At 39.7% G+C, this 21,150-nt stretch overlaps 2 protein-coding genes and 1 non-coding gene across 3 annotated transcripts in view; 2 read left to right on the plus strand and 1 right to left on the minus strand.

Annotated features, from left to right (window-relative positions):
* The first annotated feature begins 311 nt into the window (after positions 1 to 311).
* LOC112626552 lies at positions 312 to 1,300 on the plus strand. The gene has a single exon (XM_025388702.1). The coding sequence runs from the start codon at positions 573 to 575 to the stop codon at positions 909 to 911; it is 339 nt and encodes a 112-aa protein (XP_025244487.1). The 5' UTR covers positions 312 to 572; the 3' UTR covers positions 912 to 1,300.
* On the plus strand, positions 1,287 to 1,419 carry LOC112627264. The gene has a single exon (XR_003120111.1). It is a non-coding gene; the product is annotated as a small nucleolar RNA SNORA13 (small nucleolar RNA).
* Positions 1,420 to 2,425: 1,006 nt separating this feature from the next.
* The window catches only part of EPB41L4A (erythrocyte membrane protein band 4.1 like 4A), a 255,122-nt gene continuing 236,397 nt past the window's right edge, over positions 2,426 to 21,150 (minus strand). The window contains exons 19-23 of the mRNA XM_025388701.1: positions 10,733 to 10,780; positions 10,087 to 10,155; positions 8,748 to 8,858; positions 8,496 to 8,577; positions 2,426 to 4,875 (exon numbers count right to left, since the gene is read on the minus strand). Of these exons, the coding sequence (XP_025244486.1) occupies positions 4,747 to 4,875; positions 8,496 to 8,577; positions 8,748 to 8,858; positions 10,087 to 10,155; positions 10,733 to 10,780 (439 nt within the window). The 3' untranslated portion in view covers positions 2,426 to 4,746. The remainder of the gene's footprint in view (positions 4,876 to 8,495; positions 8,578 to 8,747; positions 8,859 to 10,086; positions 10,156 to 10,732; positions 10,781 to 21,150) is intronic.

Genomic DNA, 21,150 nt, shown 5'->3' on the forward strand with positions numbered 1-21,150 from the left:
TATGTGGCAATTGGAAAATTTAAAATTACATTCATGGCTCACACTGTTTCCATTGGACAGCGCTGCTCTATGGCATGACCCTCTTTTGCTGCCTTCCTGGCACTTACATTGTGGAATTTCAGCATCCGGGCTCACCTGGTCAGTGGCCTTCTCACCCAAGCAGAATGTACCACAGGAACCTTGCCTGGCTCACCCACATCTGATTCCCAGGCACTCAGGCCAGGGCCTGGAGCATAGTAAGTGCTGACTGAATATCTTTCGAATGAATGACCCTGCTCTTCCTCAGCCGGAGACATGAATTCTGTCGGGTCCCAAAACACGTGGTCTAAAGTCCTTTGGGCTACTGTTGCTGCCAGCACTGACAATATGCTCTTGACCCTGGGCGGGGTGGGCGGGGGCGGGGGGGTCTGGATACTTCCTCTATGGAAAGAACTGGTCACAAAACCGCAGAGGTGACTCAGGATGAGAACCCAGGCTCCTCTTTCCCTTGGTGACACGCCCCGCCCCTCGGTCCCTCACTGGCCCTTCTCCCTCCGGCCACACGGCGGCGTCTCGCGAGAGTGCAGCGGCCGATGGTACAGCTCGCTCCCCCCTCGCGCCCTCGGACAGTGGGTCCTTCCACTTCTAGAAAAGGATTGTGGGACGGCAGGTCGGTCTTTCTTCCTTTTGGTGCGAGCTTGGTGTGGTTTTTGCGCTGGGTCTTCCGGGATGGCGCTTGGCTGTGGCCGCGTGGTCTCTCACGCCGGGACGCCGGGCAGGGGAACGCGGCCACCCTGAGTCTGGTGAGTCGACTGCGGCGGCCGGACCGTGTCCGAGGTGTCCGGGGCCGTGAACGCGTGAAGGGTAAGTGGCCTGGCCTCGCGCCTGCGTTCCCAAGCTTGGAAACGGGGAGCTGGTGGATTTGTGTTTAGATCATCGACTATGCCAGGAAGTTCTCCAGATAAGCCTGGTTTTATTTTCGTTAGTGAAAAGGCCTTACCGTATAACTGACTTTATGCCTGCCCTGCCCCCGGGTAAAATAACTTAAAAGCAGAGGGCCTGGTGACGGCTGTTTCCATATGCGGTACTGGGCGGCAGTGATCACCTACCCTGCAGATGAGTTTTCACGTTGGTGCGAGACGAGTCGCCATTTAAAACGCATCTCATTTCACTTTTCATGACTAAGTCGGATTTTAAATAGTGAGAAAATTTCTCTGAAATGTAGTGTTCGTTTTTAGGCTGTAAACAGAAGATTACTGTCAGCCAGTCAGCAACCTTATGTCCTAGAGCCGACCTCGCGCAGTGTCAGCCTTTGTGTTGCCCATTCACTTTGGAAACTAGTGAATGTGGTGTCAAAAAAGGCGTAAATTAAACGCTTTGCAGCCTTTTCCTGCCCTTGAATTTGGTATCTTTGGTGTAGGAGCTGCATAAGTAACAGTTGCTGCTTTTACATTTACACGCGGGATCTTGACCCCGCCAGCCACAAGTGTATGGTTTGTCTTAACCAGTTTTAATTTTTGTTCAGGTGGAAGATGGATGCCTGAAGTGTAGACTGCTGCTAGCTCAATACCATCTGGGAGCACAAAGGTGACCAGAAGGTAGGGTGATATGTCATAAAGCACTTTGTAATGGGAATTTTTATCACCTTTTAGATTGGGGCTCCTTCTCTAGTGAGTATTAATGTTAGTGGTACATTCGTAGTGTTGCTCCGTCTGTAGCTATTTAGGTGAGTTAACAAATGGGACAGCCTGCACAGCTTATTTTTGGGAAAGTTTTGCTGATACATCCTGAGAAGCCCAGGGAAATAAATACGCATAGTACTGGCATTCTGGATCCCTTAAGAATTGTTTTTATGTGTAGTCATTGAGTTTTTTAAAAACTTGTCAAATCGCAGGCATATTAATTACCAAGTTCTTGATTAAAATGTTACACAAAAATATCTGCTGCCGAATTGAGTACTTTATTTTTTCTCTTAGGATGTCCTTGGTGAAGAGTTTGAAAATTTGGTCTTCACAAGAGTTGCTTGGCTCATTTGAAATTGCCGGGAGTCTGAGGATTTCTGACATAACTGCCTGTTGGAGTCTGTAAATACACACTTAAGACAGTGAGGATGTGAATAAATATATTAATGCACTTCGACATTTGTGTTTTAAGTGATTAACTGCCAGAAATAGCTGTTTCTAAAAAGTTATAAGGGAGGAGGGCTTCTTTTTTGATCAGTTTTCACTGTTGTCACCATAGTTAATAGCCTTACAATAGCTTGTGTTTGGCCCAAAGAGAAATGTACTTTCTTCCAGTGACTCAAAAATCGTGGCGAGAACTAGACTGATTCTAGTGACAGGTGTGCTTTACTGCACCCAATGCATACATTTTTTTCCCTCCAACTAGATTGTACACTTAATATTGGCATATTTTCTGCCTTCACTTTGCAAGAAACAACAAATAATGTATTCAGGTATTCAAAAAATTTATTGAAAGCACTGTACTAGGAGCTAAGAACACGATGACGAGCACAACACAGTTCTTCCCTTTGGAAACAAAGTTGAGTGGAGGGAATGTCATCACATGTAAAACTTCACTATGAGTTCCATGATAGGATTTTCTTGGGGAAACCTGAGAAAGAGTTGAGACCAAAGGTATGTGTCATACTTTTCACAAGGCAAAATTGGGGAAATGACATGCAGAGGCTTGGGCTAGAAAAAAAGATACCATAAGTCCACTTACTTTTGTGACAGTTTTGGCTGCTTTCCCTCTTCAGTGCCTTGTTTCAGAATTGAGTTGTTTACTGAGGCATGTAAGATGGCTGTTATGGGAGGTGGGAGTGTTACAAAATGAGGCTGAAGAGGTAGGTAAAGAAGCCAGACACACCACTTCGGGCTCCCTCTGGCTTTATTAAAGCAAGATAAGTCCATGGTGGAAAATCAGATTTGCAAAAAAAGGTAATTGAACTAGGTTGCTTATTGTTGTCTAGGCAAGAGACCATCTTGCACTAGTAAAATTAGTGAAATAAAATTGTTTATAGTTCGATGACAGAGCCAACTAGACTTGGTAATAGTGGAGGTGTCCATAACTGCTACGTGTCGAGTTTGCACACTGATGAGCATAATGACTATAAATCCAGTTGGGGAGCAGCATTTAAACAGCTGAATTCTTAAATTACCTTTAAGAAATCCAAATGGTCTTTTTGCAGTAGCACATTACTCGGTAGTCTAAACTACAGAAATAAACCTTAAGGCCATGGGTATAAATGGTATCTACCCGGGGTAGAGGAAGAGGGCCGAGGGTTTGAAGTTAGAGAAACTCCACTAATGGCAAGGTAAAGCATGATAAGCTAGAAAGGGTGGTCAGTATGTGGTAGGAGCAAAATAGGATTACATTAAAGAAGCAAAAGAATGTCCTAAAAATTCTCCGTGGGATTAAGTGACACAGTGATTGATATTAATCACTTAAGATACGGATTAGTTGAATTGAGGGCAATGACTAAAGATAACTCCTTGCATGAAGATTGGCTGAGAATGAGAGGAAAACCAGTTGCTAGAGGGTAGGGGGTTGTAGTTATGAAAGATAGTTTTCTTTAGTCTTAGTTTTAAATTTAAAACCAAGTAGCAAGGATCTAGCTGAGAGAATGATTGAATACATTAATATATAGGAGGAGGAGACACAAAGATCCTGAAAAGGCTGGGAGAGAGCATCCAAAGCACAGGCGGAGAGACAAAAAGGTTAGGGCTGCTGGCAGCTGTGGAGAGAACTGTATGTGGAAAGGGGGAGATGTAAGACATCCTGTGTAAGTATTTTCCCCGTAGACTGCAAAGTCATCTATGGAGAGGAAAGGTCCAAAATAGTCACTGGGGAGAGCAGGTGAGTTAGATGGCCAAGCAGGGTGGATAGATCATTTGAGGTTTGGGGTGAGGGATCAACTGAAATCCACATAGACTTCTGAAAACACAAGACGAGAACACTTTAGAAATTAACACTTAAAAACAAAGCTTTTTACATCATTTGTAAATAACTGGTGGAACTTAACACCACAAAATACAGTATTATAAAGAACTATATGAATAAAAATATCTGCAGTCTGGAAGTGATGCCTCAGTCCTTTTGCATCTGGGCGCTACTTGAGAACCAACCCAGAGCTGGGAAGACGTCCTCCCACTTGTACTATTGCACAGCAGGCTAGTTGCAGTTCAGATTTCCAGAACGTTCATCAGATGCATCTGGTCTTGGTTGTGGTGGACACAGACACAACATAGTCAGAAATGACTGATTGCTATCCTGTTGCAGAAACGAAAATGTGGTTTCAAGTGAATTTTTACAAAATACTTATTCTTCCAGTTCAAACAAAAAGGTGCTTCAGCACGACTGTGCTGTAGTTAAACCATGCCTATAATCCCAGCACTTTGGGAGGCTGAGGCAGGCCAATCACTTGAGGTCAGGAGTTTGAGACCAGCCCCCAACATGGTGAAACCCTGTCTCTATTAAAAATACAGAAAGAGCCACGTATTGTGGCGCACGCCTGTGAGGCAGGAGAATCGCTTAAACCCAGGAAGTGGAGGTTGTGGTGAGCTGACGTGGTACTGCTGCACTCCAGCCTGGGCGACAGTGGTAACATCTCAAAAAAAAAAAAAAAAAAAAAAGCAAAATATAACATTGTCTTATGCTGAAATACTCGCAGGTCTGAGATTTGAATCAAGGTATCTATTTCACAGTTTCAAAAGTACCAGTGGTGCACACAACCTTCCCACCCCTACCGTTGACCCTTCATCAGGATCAAGTCTCTGTCTTGAGGCGGGAAGCTTGGATAGTTTTTATTGTTTTTGCTGTGTGTTTTCCAGCCAGGTTGTTTGGAGATGTCTGAGGTTTTTCTTCCATCAGGCTATCTTTAGACCCATTTCTTCTCTAAAATAAAATATATTTGAAAAATACAGAAAGATTCAGAAGAAAACAACCAAATGAAGTATTTTAATTACATCAGAAACCAAGCTGCTCTTAAATTGAAGATACTGAGTTAATTCAAAAGTTTCATAATACCAAAAGCTATTCAATAAATGTTCCCTCTAAATAGTTGTGCAAAACAAACAAAGTTTGTATTTAATCTTTGTTTAATACACAAAGTTAGTCTGACATTTACATTCATAACGATTTTATTCATGAATATTAGGCATAATTCACCCAAATCTGTCATTACTTTTGTTAATAATTCCCAAACCAGGCTCTCAACCTTCTCACTTTTGCAAACAGAATAGTGATGGAGAGAGTTGGAGGCAATTTATAATCCCCTGATTTTATTTTCAGCAGTCAATGAATGGAACAATGTCTTGTGAGCCCCTATCACTTGTCTCGTATGGAGAAACAGGGCAGCTGATTACCAGAGCCTGGGCACCACATCCACTACTTTGTAAAACTTAGGTTTTACACATCTCCCATCATCACAGGTGGAGGCTCTGAGAATGACACTAACTCACATCTGCTCCTTCTTACGCAAACCCCTCCTGCTGTTACTTCCAAGAGATGGCCTAACATTGTTAGTGTCTCAGGCTGGCAAGCATATTTCCTTCCCCAAATGTATATGCCCACAAATAATGGGCTACACTGTCCCAATCTATTTTGAGATTTGTTTGAGCTAAAAAAAAAAAAAAAAAATCCCTCTTTTAAAATACAGTTACCTTTAATCTGTTCCTATGACTGGCTTAATTCGTTTTACTGACATTCAAAAAGCACTGATGGAATAATTATTCTGCCTGTCATGGGAAGTATGAACCAGTCTATTTGGGATGGAAGATTTCTGGATAGCCAGAGGTCAGAAGAGGACACCAGTGAATGTGAGAGGAAAATATAGCAGAAGAATTACCAGAAAAGATTGCTAGGAGAGGACCTGAAATAAGTACTATGTTGCTTGTCTAGGATTGAATCTGTCCACTCTGCAGACCTTAAGAAATTAAGTTGCTATTCTTCCCCATTCTTAGCAGCCTTTGCGTGAAAAGGCAAGGTGAGGTGTAGGGCAGGTCACTGCCAGAACTCTGGTGGCATTGTGGTGGAAATTAGAACTTAAAAGTTGCATTAGGAAATGCACCTTTCTAGATTCCATTGGTCACTCCAGCCCCTTCTCCGCATGGCAGCCGATGAGATGAGTGGCTTCCTTTAAGCACTTGGAATAAAACAATAAGATCCAAATGTTTCCCACAGCCTTTAAGGCCTTGTGTTATCTGCCTTTCCCTTCATGCTCAGTGCATGTTGGTCTTTCAGCTCCTCAAATACCCAGGCCCTCTCCAGAGTCAGCATTTTCCCTATGTTCCTCACTCTGATTACATCAGCCTTGCAGCCACTCACATGGCTGGCTCCTCACCTGCCAGGTCTCAGCTTTAAATGCCACTTTCTGAGATGGCCTTCTCTGAACAGCGTAAACATGCAAAGTGAGGTCACTTTGTTGCTCCTCTAGCTCAGGCATTTCTTTGTAATGCATACTCCTATTTGTTTTAACTGTTTACTTTTGTGCCTCCACGTCTAGGCTAGGGCCATCAAACTTTTTTATAAAGAGCCAGACTGTAAACTACATCCTGTTTGTGTCACATGTTACTGTTACTTTGTTTTGCTTTTAAACAACCCTTTAAAGGTGTAAAAACCATTACTGGCTTCTGGGCTGTACAAAGGCAGCAGACTAGATTTGGCCCTTAGGCCATGGTTTGCTGATTGCTCAGACCAGTGCTTGACATTCCTTAGATGGGCTCACTGGATATTTACTGAATTCAAAATCAGAAGTGTTCTGGAGACAGGCTTAGAATCAGTGCCACTGATCAGAAGATGCATGTGAGTTCTTGTGTCCCGCAAAGTGAAAGCTATTCTTCCAACTTAGAATGTGTGTAAGTTTTTTTAATTCCTGAGTGGAAATAAAAATTACTACTTGTATTGAAACCAACTAAAATTTAAGACAAAAAAAAACAAAACAAAACAAAAATGATAACTGCTTATTAATCATCACAATAACCATAGGAGGTAGGTTATCTACACTGTATAAAAATTGAGGCTTAGAAGTTTAGCAGTATTAAAGTTACACAAGTAGTATGCAGAGATGAAACACAAATTATTCAGGTCAGTCAGAATGCAAAGCCTAAACTTAATCATGAATATAATTTTGAAAAAGTACTGTCAACTTTAAACCAAATGTCTATTTGGACAACCTATTAGCTCTCCCAGGCTGATCTCATCAAATATTATGCAGATTATAGTAGAAGCTGTGTTTACCACGCAGACCTCCATTCTAGACTGAGGCATTCATTCTCCAGCTGCTGGGAGTGTTGCCTGCCATGTAGCTCAAAACTGAGCCCCTCCCCAGGAACTGCCCTCAGTTGAAGAGAAACCCCCTCCCAGAACATCCCTTACCCAGTGATTTCTATGGGGTGAGTGTGAATGTGTAAAGGTTCAACCCCCCTGTCTCACGGTAGGATGAATTTGAAGAGCCATCTCAACTCTAGAGCTCCCTGTGGGATCAGCTCTTGCCTCTGCCCAAACCCGTCTTTCACTTTCTCCCCAACAAGTGTGGATCCCGTGGGCACTTTCTAACAAGCTTCCTGCATGCAGATCTCCATTTTAGAATCTGTCTAGGGAACCTAACCTAAATTAGCACAGGCCTTGCTCCAGTCATTGATAAAAACAAAAAGGGCCACACATGATAGATACTGCTGGTGTCAGGCTTCTTACGTGATCCAAAAACTGTACATGTGCTTACATGCATTTTTTGGGATGAGAGTCAGTAGATACAACTGGCTTTTCTAAAGGATCCATGATCAAACGACAATGGGCTGACCCTGATCCATCAGACACATCAACTTTGTTTTTAGAGTTTTACAGTGGTTGTTTAACCAGATATAAATCCATCCAACTGTCTTATTCAGCCCACATTTTTTCCCATCTTATTAAAAAATACATTATGAGAGGTGGTATGAAACCCTTCCTGAACTATGTTTGCCACAGTGCTCCCCTGATTATCAAATTCAGCTAAGTGTTAAAGTGATTTTGTTAAGGCAGCTAGGTGTTCTGTCTCTGAATTCCTTTTTAACTACATTTTAAAAACATTCCCAGAATGAAAGTAATTGTGATGGAAAAGACAGAAATAAAACAGGACTTAAGTAATTCTTCTGTCTGCTATTAGTTAACAATGTGAGTCTGTCACTTTCTCTTTGTTTCTCTGGCTCAAAATACCTGTTGTTATTGTTGCTTTTTAATTAGTGAAACAATTGTTTCTTTATCTGGCTCCAAACAATCTTACAATCTTTATTATCGTCAGCTTTGCCCCACTACCTCTACCTGTTATTCCTAACTCTTCCCAGATTGTACCAAGGTTCTTGATCATGCACTTTTCCTTCCATGATTTTTACACGTTCTTTTAAAATACAGAATCTCAGAATGACATTAAGGTTTCACTGCCTGCCCTACCTCCCCAAAGGAACTTTCCAAAGCACAAAATGCTTCTCAAAATTGTCATCAATACAACACCTTCTTCAAACCTTACTATTACTAACCTGATGAACTGTAGCGTCCCCAGAACCCTGAGCATCCGAAGAACGAGTCACTGGAAGCGGTGGTACAAGATCTGTTTTTGAACTGCAGAGAATGAGTTTTAGAATTAGTGACTGGAACAGTACCTAGAATCAGAAATTAAGTTGGAAGAGTACTGCAGTATACATATAAAACATTTCCATGAGCAAGTAAAGTTCTTTTCGACCGCACTGTTCTGGAGCCATGATGGTGATGGCTCTGGCCTGCCCACTTACTTCACTTCCGAGAGAACTGATCGCTCCCCATCTGAACACTGGGACCGGCGATACTGCCGGTAACTTCGTGGCGAATGAGAATGCCTGATGCGGACTGGGTCACCTTGTGTCCTGAACAAGCAACCAAAAAAAAAATGGGAACAAACACCCAAAGTCAGAAGAGGAAAAGTAGGAGTTCTTTCTTACTATTGAAACCGCAAAAGAATAGCAACTTTCAGAGTTTTAAAAAGAACTTGACTCCTCTAGGCTTTGAAAGCCTGAGTGACTTAAATTTCACAAGAAAAATGCTCCCTTGACCATATGTGAAAATGAAGCTCTTTATAGTTATTTGTGTATATATTGTGTATATATATTTGTATATATGTGTGTGTGTGTATGTATATTTTTTAACCACCAAATTTTAAATGAAATTATTCCTCACAGTGGAATTCTTTTTAGTAGCGTGGAAGAAAACAAAATCTATAATGTAGACAAAATGGCATTCCTAATGGAAAAAGTTGGTCCACTGTCCTAGCTACTAACATTAAGAATTCACTCTTCACTTGAAAACTGCTAAGAAAGTAGACCTTAAGTGTTCTCTCCATTAAAAAAAAAGGATGTGAGGTGATAGATATATTAGCTTGATTTCAGCATTTCACAATGTATACATATATCCAAACATCACATTGTACACTGTAAACATACACAAATTTTATTTGTTGATTATACCTTAATAATTAAAAACAAATGAATATTCAAATCTTTGATCTGAAGAGGGGGACAGAGGGTGGCTGGGGTGTACCAACCTGCTGTTTAACTGTGGTGGGAAAGCAGCATAGCTGCAGAAGGGGAACAAAGCAGGCACTCACTTTCTCTTAACCAAGTTCTGGCAAGGCAGAAAACACAGCCAACAGGTATGGCTCCTCTTACACTGGTGACTAGGGACTCCTGCTGTGCTTTCATGAAGCCTGTTCAATGTGCTGCTTCTATGCCAGAGATTGGACCAGGCTCATATGAGAGTTTTATGGTCAACATAATTCTCTTGGTGTAAAATAATGGATAAAAAACTTTATCAATGAGAATCTCAGAAAAGAATTTATTTCGAAACTGACATTAATCAGGAAAAGCTCCCTTGTACCTACCATGTACAAAGAGGTGGCTAACAAGACATGATAGTGATTATAGTGTAGAATAAGTAGCTTTAATACACACTTTTCTTCCTCTTTTGCTACTGTCACCTAATTTTGATTAAAATGTAAAGACAAATTAAAGCACTGCCTGGAACACAACTGAAGAATTAGAATGGATTACTCACAAGCACTAATAAAGCTTTTGTGAGAAGATTTTCAAAGGCACTCACTCTATTTTAGTGTACGGAATCTCTTTCAATTGTTCTTCTGACAATCCGGATGGATCCACAAGTTCCTTTCTGTAAAGGAATAAGCAAGAAAATGATAGTTGTGGTGCTGGTATAAATGCTAGTATCTTTCACAATTGGCAGCTGAGTTTTCCCTTTCTAACCTTGTCCCAAAACAGTGTTAGTAAAACCAATACAAATTTATAAAAACTAAAAATGTGTTCAAGGAAAAATAGGAGGGGTAAAACCTTTTCTGTAGCTCTTTTGTGTTCTTTCAATTTTTCTACGTTCAGACTCCAGCCATTCCCCATTTCCCTATAAAAGATCTGCTTCTCTCCCCTGTGGTGGGTGTCTTTTTTCTTCTGGATTTGTTTTCCTTGGTATTTATTTGTAAACTATTGGCCTGTCTGGGGTCCATTTAGAGGCGAGACTAAATGACCCAAGGTGAGGAGGTGTCAGGGCTGCCTGTAGATAGGCTCTGATATGGTAAGGCACCATGACCATGTGCTCCCCGTGCCTGCTACACATGATGGCAATGGCTTTGGCAGGCATCACGCTGAGGCTGCCTCTCAGTACCAGCAGTCTTTCTTCCAACTGCATTAAAACTACATGGGTTTTAAAACAATGAGAAAGAAAAACTATTACTCACTGAATGTGCTTCCATAACTCTTCTTTTGCTTGGATATCGGGGCTTCTCCTATAAATAGAGAAAATAACATTCATCTCTACGAACATGCTTCATCTCACAACCTAATAACTAACTTTAATAGTTTTCAGACTGTGAAGTTCTTATTTGCCAGCTGAGAACAGACAAGGAAAGACTGGACAGGGACAGCCATTGTGATGGGTAGTATAAAGACACCAGCAGCTAAGTTGCTGCTACTGCTGCTGAAGGAAAATCATAAAACCTAGTGATAACCAGAGCTTCATTTAATGAAAGACCTCAGAACTGCAGGGCCATATGCCTCCCCCTCCAGTGGTAACTGTACAATGAAGGATGATTCAGGGCATCTGTTTCTGATCTTTCCAGATATTTGTAAGTAATGGTAAAAGAAGAACTCATCCTGATTATAGAAAGTCCCAACATGATCTGTGATTACCTACAAGAAGCAACCACTACAAGGAGAAAGCAACTGGTGGGATTGGCCCTGATGGCAGACTGTACCAATGACCCATCTTTCACGTTACATCTGGTGTTGCATTTCTGCAACAAAACTTGGGCCAGCAAATGCTAGGACCTATTTGTGGCCTTGGCTCATGCTGCCACCCTCTTTATGCCCTTCTCCATCCCCAACTATTGACTCTGCAAATCTTTTCTCCAAGAAGTATGTGAGTAGATATTATACTACTGTCTTTAATTTCCTAGAATGAAAACTTCAGTCAGCATTCAAGTGTTTGTACTCTCTGTAGTATCAACTATTACTCCCACTGTAGCAACGAATACTAGTAATGTATTATCTCTGCAATTGTTGACACAATGATTTTTCTTCATAGTGAGAAAATAAGCTTTCATTGGTCGGTCCCTTTAAGAGAACAGAGATCGAGTAATAGGCCAAAAGAAAGAACAAATAACAATTAAAAGCCACCGATCCTATGGAATTTTATGTGATTAATCTGCATTAGCATTTGGGGGCCTCAATATTGCTTTTAGTGTATGATATCATTAATGCTTTCATTTTTCTCAGTTCATAAGGGCACCACTGTGGTATTCTGGTAGGGCTTTCTGAACCTACAGAATACACTAAGCTACTTTCCCGCCACTGACCAAATGGCTTTTCCTTTGTGCAGGGGGGAAAAAATGATCTGTCTATAAAGACCTTTTAATCAACTCAGGATGAGACAAAACATGAAAGGAAAAAGGGATGAAATGTTGGTCTCAGACCAAATATGGTATTGTTAAATGTACATGTTCTTTGTTATAAGAATAAGATTAGGCTGGGCATGGTGGCTCAAGCCTGTAATCCCAGCACTCTGGGAGGCCAGTGAGGGTGGATCACTTGAGATCAGGAGTTAGAGACCAGCCTGGCCAACATGGCAAAACCCCATCTCTACTAAAAATACAAAAAATTAGCTGGGTGTGGTGGCATGTGTCTGTAATTCCAGCTGCTTAGGAGGTTGAGGCATGAAACTCTCTTGAACCTGGGAGGTAGAGGTTGCAGTAAGCCGAGATCACACCACTGCACTCCAGCCTGGGCAATAGAATGAGAGCCTGTGCCAAAAAAAAAAAAAAAAAAAAATGGTATGTTTCTTAAAAATCATAGAAACTGCTTCCTTGGTGTCCTATATGGACTCTGCCTTTCCTACATTTGGTTGGTCTGATTTACTAGATAATATGTTAACCCCATTAAATGATACTGTCAGAGAAGGTGCTAATATTAAAAAGCACTAAGGTGTTATTCCACTCTGACAGAATGATGGTTCAGCTGTGACTATACCCCAGGATCTACTTCTCACAGTCAACCAAGAGTCTGAAGTATTCCATAATATCCAGGTTAGGAAGCTATTCTACTGATCATTATTCTTATTTCAGGAAGGTATGATAGTGGACATATCAGCTGTCTTCTAGTTACAGCAGGGTTTCCCACCCTTGGCCCGACTGACATTTTCCATACTAATTCTGTGTTGTAGGAGGCTGTCCTGTGCACTGTAGGATGATCAGTAGCACCTGTGGCCTCTACCCTCTAGACACCAGTAGCACCTCCCCAGTGTGACAGCCAAAAATGTCTGTAGACAATGTCCCCTTGGAAGCAAAACTGCCCCCAGTTGGAAAACCACTGATTAAGGGTATGACCTAGGAATTCAGTGGCTGTGGTTGGGTAGTGGAAGCCAAGTTATTATAAAGATCCATTATGTGAGTACTGGAATAGTGCTGGAGAGAGTGACAGTAAAGCAGAAACTCAATCTTAAAAGAATGAGGAAAATGACCCAGGGTGCAGTTGATGACAATTACCGGAAGTGGTGAGTGGTATCATGTGAGGGCATGCAATTCAAAGCTGAATGCTTTTAGGGCGGACATGGGGAGAATGAGAAAAGTTATGAGTGGCCAGGAGGACACACACCCCATGATAACCGGCCTAGGGGTGAGAGACAGTGACTATGAACAATACATTAAAAAACTGATAACATGGTAACAGTGGATATGTCTGAATGCTGGTATTGCAGGTAATTTTATTTTCTTATTTATGCTTTTCTATATTTTCTGATCTTCTTAAGCCAGGAGAATTTCTTACCTTAGTTATCAGGAAAAAAATAAGAGTGTTTTCATGTTTTGTTTTGTTTTTTTAAAATACTGTGATTGTAATTCCACAGGAAATGCTTTTCATTCCCATCTCAGAAGAATTAGAGAAATGTTATCTTTGTTTTTTTCTTTTTTGTTTTTTTTGTTTTGTTTTGAGACAGTCTCTCTGTGTCACCCAGGGTGGAGTGCAGTGGCCCCATCTCGGCTCACTGCAAGCTCCGCCTCCTGGGTTCAAGCCATTCTCCGGCCTCAGCCTCCCGAGTAGCTGGGACTACAGGCATGCACCACCACGCCCAGCTAATTTTTAGTAGAGACGGAGTTTCACCATGTTGGCCACGATGGCCTCAAACTCTTGACCTCGTGATCCGCCCACCTCAGCCTCCCAAAGTGCTGGGATTGCAGGCGTGGCCACTGCACCTGGCCTGAGAAATGTTATCTTAAGCTGAATGAGATCATCAGTCCTTCTAGCCATAAACATTGGTCCTAAAAGATTAAGGAGTTTAGTCTTTATCTTTACGTTCTATAGCACCATGAAAGTCATATTTTTAAATAAACTGAGTTCTGACGTGGCCAGTAGTTTCAAACAGTTTAAGGCAAGGAAAAGTTCCAAAGCTTAAAAAATGCTAATTTTCTGATTGCTAGACCACCTGTGATTTCACAAATGTCAACACAAGCTGCTTGTTAATGAGGAATGTATTATTTTTATGCTTACATCTGCACACATTTAATCAATAATTTAGGATGAATTCATGATCTGCAGCTTGGTGTGGATTTAGAAAGCTGTGGAATTTCAGCAGTCATTTTTCTTAATTTGAGGCACTTAATTATGCCGATGTTTTACTTAAACTCTCCAAATAAATTCCTAAGGAAAGGAAATAGAACCCTAAGTTATCCAAAGGTACGACTTATATAGAAAATAATCATGCAGCCCAGTATTAGTCCAGTATTTTTCAAAAGCATCCCTCCTCCACATACAAATATTCCACTTTAATCAGATAAATTAGTTTGATGACACATCATTCACAAATCACTTCCCTTATTCCAAAACCCTAAAACAGACATATCATAAATCTACAAAGGATTTAAACGCCATCACTGCATATAATCATTTTATATAGTCCCCAAACTATTCAACTATATTATCTAAAAGTATACTATGGGCAATACATTATCTAATAATATATTTACTATATTTTGTATATTATACTAAAAAATATGGCAGTATTTTACTTTTTTTTTTTTTTTTTTTTGTCCTTCTTTATACTGATCACTCCTCTGAAAGGAAATTTAGAGTTGAAAATGTGTACATTTACAAAACATCTTTATTTAAGGAATTCAAAGTTCCTTTTTTTTTTGAGACGGAGTCTCGCTCTGTCGCCCAGGCTGGAGTGCTGTGGCCGGATCTCAGCTCACTGCAAGCTCCGCCTCCCGGGTTCACGCCATTCTCCGGCCTCAGCCTCCCGAGTAGCTGGGACTACAGGCGCCCGCCACCTCACCCGGCTAGTTTTTTTTTTTTGTATTTCTTAATAGAGACGGGGTTTCACCGTGTTAGCCAGGATGGTCTCGATCTCCTGACCTCGTGATCCGCCCGTCTCGGCCTCCCAAAGTGCTGGGATTACAGGCTTGAGCCACCGCGCCCGGCCAAAGTTCCTAACAAATATCCCAGTCATTCTTTGTCACATTCCTGACTGGTTAAAATAAATCTAATTAGATGTCTTACTCTTCTCCCTCCCCCTCCAAATCAAAGAAGTCTTAGGAAGCCAATGAGATGAACAACTTAGCTGCTTAAGATCGCTCAGGAGGCACTTTGGGTTGGGGGTGGGGGTTCATGTTATATCTTCACTTAACGCACCAGACTTATATGTTTTGTGTGTAATTGAGAACATCACCCCGACAGCCTCATCTTCCACAGTATCAGTACTTTTCACTAAAATAGTAAGATATTATCACCACCAGAGGGAGCACGAGCCTTCTCTTGCACCCAGGTTTGACCTTAGCAAACTATTGTTTATACTTTAATGTCTCTTCCAAATATCCTGCTGAGTAAAGGTTCACTCATGTAGAAAAGCAGGTTCAACAAAGCTTTTTTCCTAGTGATAAACATCAACTGTAGCTGAAAAATGTACTAAATAGAACTGTACTTCCCAATGTTTTACCAGAGGAGATCTAATCATATTTCAGCTTAACGCTTTTTAGTAGAAAACAGTTTTGTATTTTATACTACTCTGTGTCTCCGGTATTTAATAATGAATTGATTTTCTAGCTATTTATTGGGGATAAAACACAAAAATGAATAATGATGTATCATAACATTCTGACCCTTAATGGATACATAATTTACATATACTGCAGTAGGAATTTAAGAATATGGGAGTAATGGAGAGATCAGTGGTTTACTGTACATCTGAAATGCCAAATATACATATATATGTTTATACAGTACATATATTTTAAAATATTTTCTATATTTTATATATATATATATATATATATATATATATATATATCTGAAAGATAATTTTGATTGCTTTCCTTGAATACTGCCCTAGCCATGTTTCCACTTTTTCTAAGCGATGCAGTCTCACTATGTTGCCCAGGCTGGTCTTGAACTCCTGGCCTCAAGTAATCATCCCTCCTCAGCCTTCCAAGTAGCTGGGACTACAAGCCACCACGCCAAGCTCATGTTTCCACTTTAAAGAAAGCTGTAGTGGTTCCTAAATCCTCACACAACCAAATTCTAGTCTCTAATGACTTTATGTGAGTTGCCTTACTCTACTCTCTTCATTTCTCACCACCTCCTCATCTCAAGGAAAAACACAAATACCTTGCAGTGTTTCTAGAGAAGAACTAAGACCTGGGGGAACTTACTAATAAAGGCTGTAACACAGGCACGACCTCACTTAATGCTCAGCAAAATCCTAAGAGCATGGTACCATGACTGTTGTAGAAATGGAAACTCATGGGGATCAGGTAATAAGCTGAAGATCCACAATGCAAACAACAGCACCCAGCAGGTGTTTTATTAATTGTCAATACATCTCAGGCTTTTAACAGTCATAGCTCAAATAAAGGACAGAGCCCAGTGTGTGCTATGTGAAGTAATCCATCATCCTTAAGAGTTATAACACTTTTATTCAGTTGCCCACTTGACATATCCATTAATTGTCTACTTGGCATCTCAAACTTAACAAACAGAAATCTTGATTCTCTCCTCCAAAAACAATCCTGGCCCATCCCTTCCCATCTCAGTAAAACAGCATGCTACCCACTCAGTGGATCAGTTCAGAAACTCAACGTCATCCATAATACCGCTCATACTACAAATCTGTCAGCTTTAATTCCAAAATGCACATTCATCTACTTCTCTTCATTTCACCACCACCACCATCTTTTCTGAGCTAAAGCCATTTCACCTTGACCACTGTAAGTTTTCTAATTGCTTTCCTGCTTCCTTTCTTCCTCTTTCTCAATCTGCTTTTTACCCACCAGAGCAACTTTTTTTTTTTTTTTTTGAGATGGAGTTTCACTCCTGTTGCCCAGGCTGAAGTGCAATGGCACGATCTCAGCTTACTGCAACCTCACCTCCCAGGTTCAAGCAATTCTCCTGACCCAGCCTCCCAAGTAGCTGGGATTACAGGCACCCACCACCACACCTGGCTAATTTTTGTATTTTTAGTAGAGACAAGGTTTTACCACATTGAGCAGGCTTGTCTTGAACTCCTGAACTCAGGTGATCTGCCTGCCTTGGCCTCCCAAAGTGCTGGGATTACAGGTGTGAGTCACCATGCCCGACCAGCAACTTCTAAATGAACTACTATCCACATAAATACATACATATATGTGTGTGTGTGTGTGTGTGTGTGTGTGTGTGTGTGTGTGTATTTTCTACTTTAACTGCACTTTGGCCATATCAGATAAGAAATCTGACATAGGTCCTACTGGACTAAAATCAAGGTGTTGGCATGGCTGCATTCCTTTCTGGAGACTCAAGGGAAAATTCATTTTCTTGTGTTTTCCAACTTCTAGAGCTGCCCACATTTATTCATTCAGGCCTTTTCCTCTATTTTCAAAGCCAGCAACAGCAGGTTGAGTCCGTTTCAAACTGAAACACTTCCTCTTCTGTCACCTCTTCTTCCACTTTTAAGAAACTTATGATTACTTTGGGCCTACTTGGATAATCCAGGATAATATCTCTGGGTGAGGGTCAACTGATTAACAACAGCCTTAATTCCACCTGCAATCTTAACTCCTCTCTGCCATTTAGGGTCATATATTCACACATTATGGATATTAAGCCATGGACATATTTCAGGGGTCATTATTCTTCCTACCACAGTAACTATAATGTTTTTCCTCCTCTTAATTTCTTTATATAAAAACACACTGTTTAAGCAAAGATACATTAACATTTTAATATGAGGCTTCTAACAGGCAAAAATAAAATATATGACAATAGCACAAAGGACAAGCACAAAGGAGCTATATTTTTCCAATGTTTCTAAATTTTAAATAAAATGTTACAATATTAATCTTAGGGTGTGATAAGGAACCATACTGATAAGAATCATACAGAGAGAAAGCAATAAGTAAAAAAATAATAAAAGTATAGGTAAGACATCAGTAGAGAAAATAAAATGGAGTATCAAAAAATATTCAATTCACACAAAATAAAGTAGGAAGGGAGTAACAAACCAACAAAAAACAGGCATAATAAACCAGAAAAAAGAACAAAATGGCAGACTTAAATCCCAAAATACAAATAATTATGTTAACTGCCAGCAGGCTAAACATTCAACTTAAAAGGGATTGTGAGGCTAGAAATAATAATTAAAAAAAAGACCAACTGTCCACTGTTTACAAGAGGTGGACTTTAAATATAAAGACATAATTAGGCCTAAAGTAAAAGGATTAAAAGGATATACCATGCAAACAGTAAACATGAAGAAGATATGGTAGAATTTATGCGTGTGCATGTGTAGTGGACACAGAGAAGGGAGTATTACCACAATGAAGGGTCATCAGTTCACCAGGAAGGAAAAAAACCTACATATGCATACCCCTGACACCGGAACTCCAAAATAACTTGAAGCAAAACCTGACAGAATTAAAGGAAAAAACAGACAAACTCACAATCACTGTTGTATATTTTAACATCCCTCTCTCAATGACTACTTGAAAAGTAGGTAAAGAAATTAAAAAAAGACACAATCTGAACACTATCAGCTAACTGCATCTATTCAACACCCAGTAACTGAGACTCCTCATTCTTCTTGAGTCCACAGATTATTCATCATTGAAGACCATATGCTAGGCCTTAAAACAAGTCTCAATAAATTTCAAGGGATTAAAACTGTTCAGAATTTTTTTTAACCACAATGGAATTAAATTAGAATAACAATAATATTTGTAGAAAATCTGGAAATACTTGGAAATTAAACACACAACGAAATATGCCATCATCAAAAAAATGACAAGATAAATTAAAAATTATTTTGAACTGCATAATAAAAACAATGTCAAAAACACGTGAGATATAGTTAAAGCATGACTGAAAGGGAAATTTAGAAATTTTTGCTTATATTGCAAAAGTAGAAAGGTTTAAGATAAATGTTATCCTAAGAAGATGAAAAAAAAGGAGCAGGTAAAAGACAAAATAAAAAGAATAAAAAGTAAAGTCAATGAAACAGACAACAGATAGCAAAGAAAAAGCAACATCTAAAACTGTTCTCTGAAAAAAATAAATAAAAAACAAAAATGAGGAGAAAACACAAATCACCAACATCAGGAATCAAAGTGGTGATATCACAACAGATTTCACAGATGTTAAAAGCACATGAAGAATTATAAACAAATTTTTGCTGAAAGATTTGACAACTTAGATAAAAATGAAATATTTTAAAAGCATAAATTATTAAAACCTACACATAAGTATAAAATATGAATATCTCAATATCTGCCAAAGAAATTGAATTTGTAATTTAAAACCTTCCGCAAAGAAAATTCCAGGCAAAGATTGTTTCACTGGTGAATTATATATTTAAGGAAGAAAAAAATGCTTTTATATTAACTCATTCAGAAAATAGAGGAAGAAGGAATAGTTCTCAAATTATTTTAAATGACCAATATAATCTTTTTACCAAAAACCTGACATTACAGGAAAATTACAGATCAATTTTTCACAAAAACAAAGAAAAAAATCTTAACAAGGTAATGCCAAGTAGAATCCAGCTACATACTAAAAGGAAAATATATCACGACCACAAGGGGCTTATGCTAGGAATGCAAGGATGTATCATTCAAAATTGAATCCATTTAATTCCTCCACGAACACAATAAACCCATATAACAATTATCTCAACAGATGCAGAAAAAGTTTGTAATCAAACTCAAGACCCATTCATGATCAAAACTCTTCACTAACTCTTAGCAAACTAGAAATAGAAGGGATATTTCTCAGTTGTGCAGCTAGCATCATATATAATGTGACAAACTGAATGCTCTCCCTTTATGAAAAGGAGCAGTCAAGGATGTCTGCTTCCTTACCACTTGTATTCAACATTGTAACTCAACACTGTACTACATGATCTAGCCAGTATAATAAGGGAAGGAACAGAAATAAAAGACAGAAAGACTAGAACTCAAGGAGAACTGTTCACAAATATGATTGTAACTGTAGACAATCCTAAGAAACGGTCCCCCACCCCCGCAAAAGCTTCTAGAGCTAATAAGTGAATTTAACAAGGCTTATGGGGTGGCAAGATGTAGCATCAGTATTTTAAAAAATCATTTGTTCTATATACTAAAAAACAACTGAAAAATACATTTTCTGAAATGTAACAAAATGAATTATTCTGTACTGAAAACTACAAAACATTGCTGAAAGAAGATAAAAACAAATGGATGAATAAGGTATTTGTTTTCTCAAAATTGATCTATACATTCAACATAATCACAGTCAAAAGTCTTTGGGGGAAGGCGGTAAAAACTGACAAGTTGATTAAAAAATTTAGACAGAAATGCAAAAGTACTAATAAAATAGTTAAAACAATCTTGAAAAGAAAGGGGAGAGGGAAAGCAAAAGTTGGAGAATTTACACTGCCTTATTCAAGTCTTACCATAAAGCTACAGTAACTGAGACAACATGATGGCTTAGGGATAGACAAATAGATCAATGAAACAAAATTGGCCCACATGTGAGCAGTCAATTCTTTTTCAACAAAGGCCACAAGGCATTTTAATGAAAAGTCTTTTCAAAAATGGTGGTGGAACTGGATAGACTACAGGAAAACAAACCTTTCAATCTCTACTCATCCATATACAACAACAAATTCTAAATGGAACACAGACCTAAGTATAAAAGCAAAATCTATAAAGCTGCTAGAAAAAGATGTAAGACTATCTTTGTGACCATGGGGTAGGCAAATACTCCTTAAGATTTAAAAAAAAAAAGGGCTGGGTGCGGTGGCTCAAGCCTGTAATCCCAGCACTTTGGGAGGCCGAGACGGGCGGATCACAAGGTCAGGAGATTGAGACCATCCTGGCTAACATGGTGAAACCCTGTCTCTACTAAAAAAATACAAAAAACTAGCCGGGCAAGGTGGCAGGCGCCTGTAGTCCCAGCTACTAGGGAGGCTGAGGCAGGAGAATGGCATGAACCCGGGAGGTGGAGCTTGCAGTGAGCTGAGATCCGACCACTGCACTCCAGCTTGGGTGACAGAGCGAGACTCCGTCTCAAAAAAAAAAAAAAAAAAAGCCTTAACTAGAAATGAAAAAACTGATACATTGGTCTTCATCAAAATTTAAAAAGTCTGCTCATGAAAAAGCAATGT

Source organism: Theropithecus gelada, chromosome 6 (assembly GCF_003255815.1).
Source record: "Theropithecus gelada isolate Dixy chromosome 6, Tgel_1.0, whole genome shotgun sequence".
Taxonomy (NCBI): Eukaryota; Metazoa; Chordata; class Mammalia; order Primates; family Cercopithecidae; genus Theropithecus; species Theropithecus gelada.

Bases quoted from the DNA above. Each gene is read 5' to 3' on its own strand.
- LOC112626552 (XM_025388702.1), top strand. From the start codon at position 573: ATGGTACAGCTCGCTCCCCCCTCGCGCCCTCGGACAGTGGGTCCTTCC.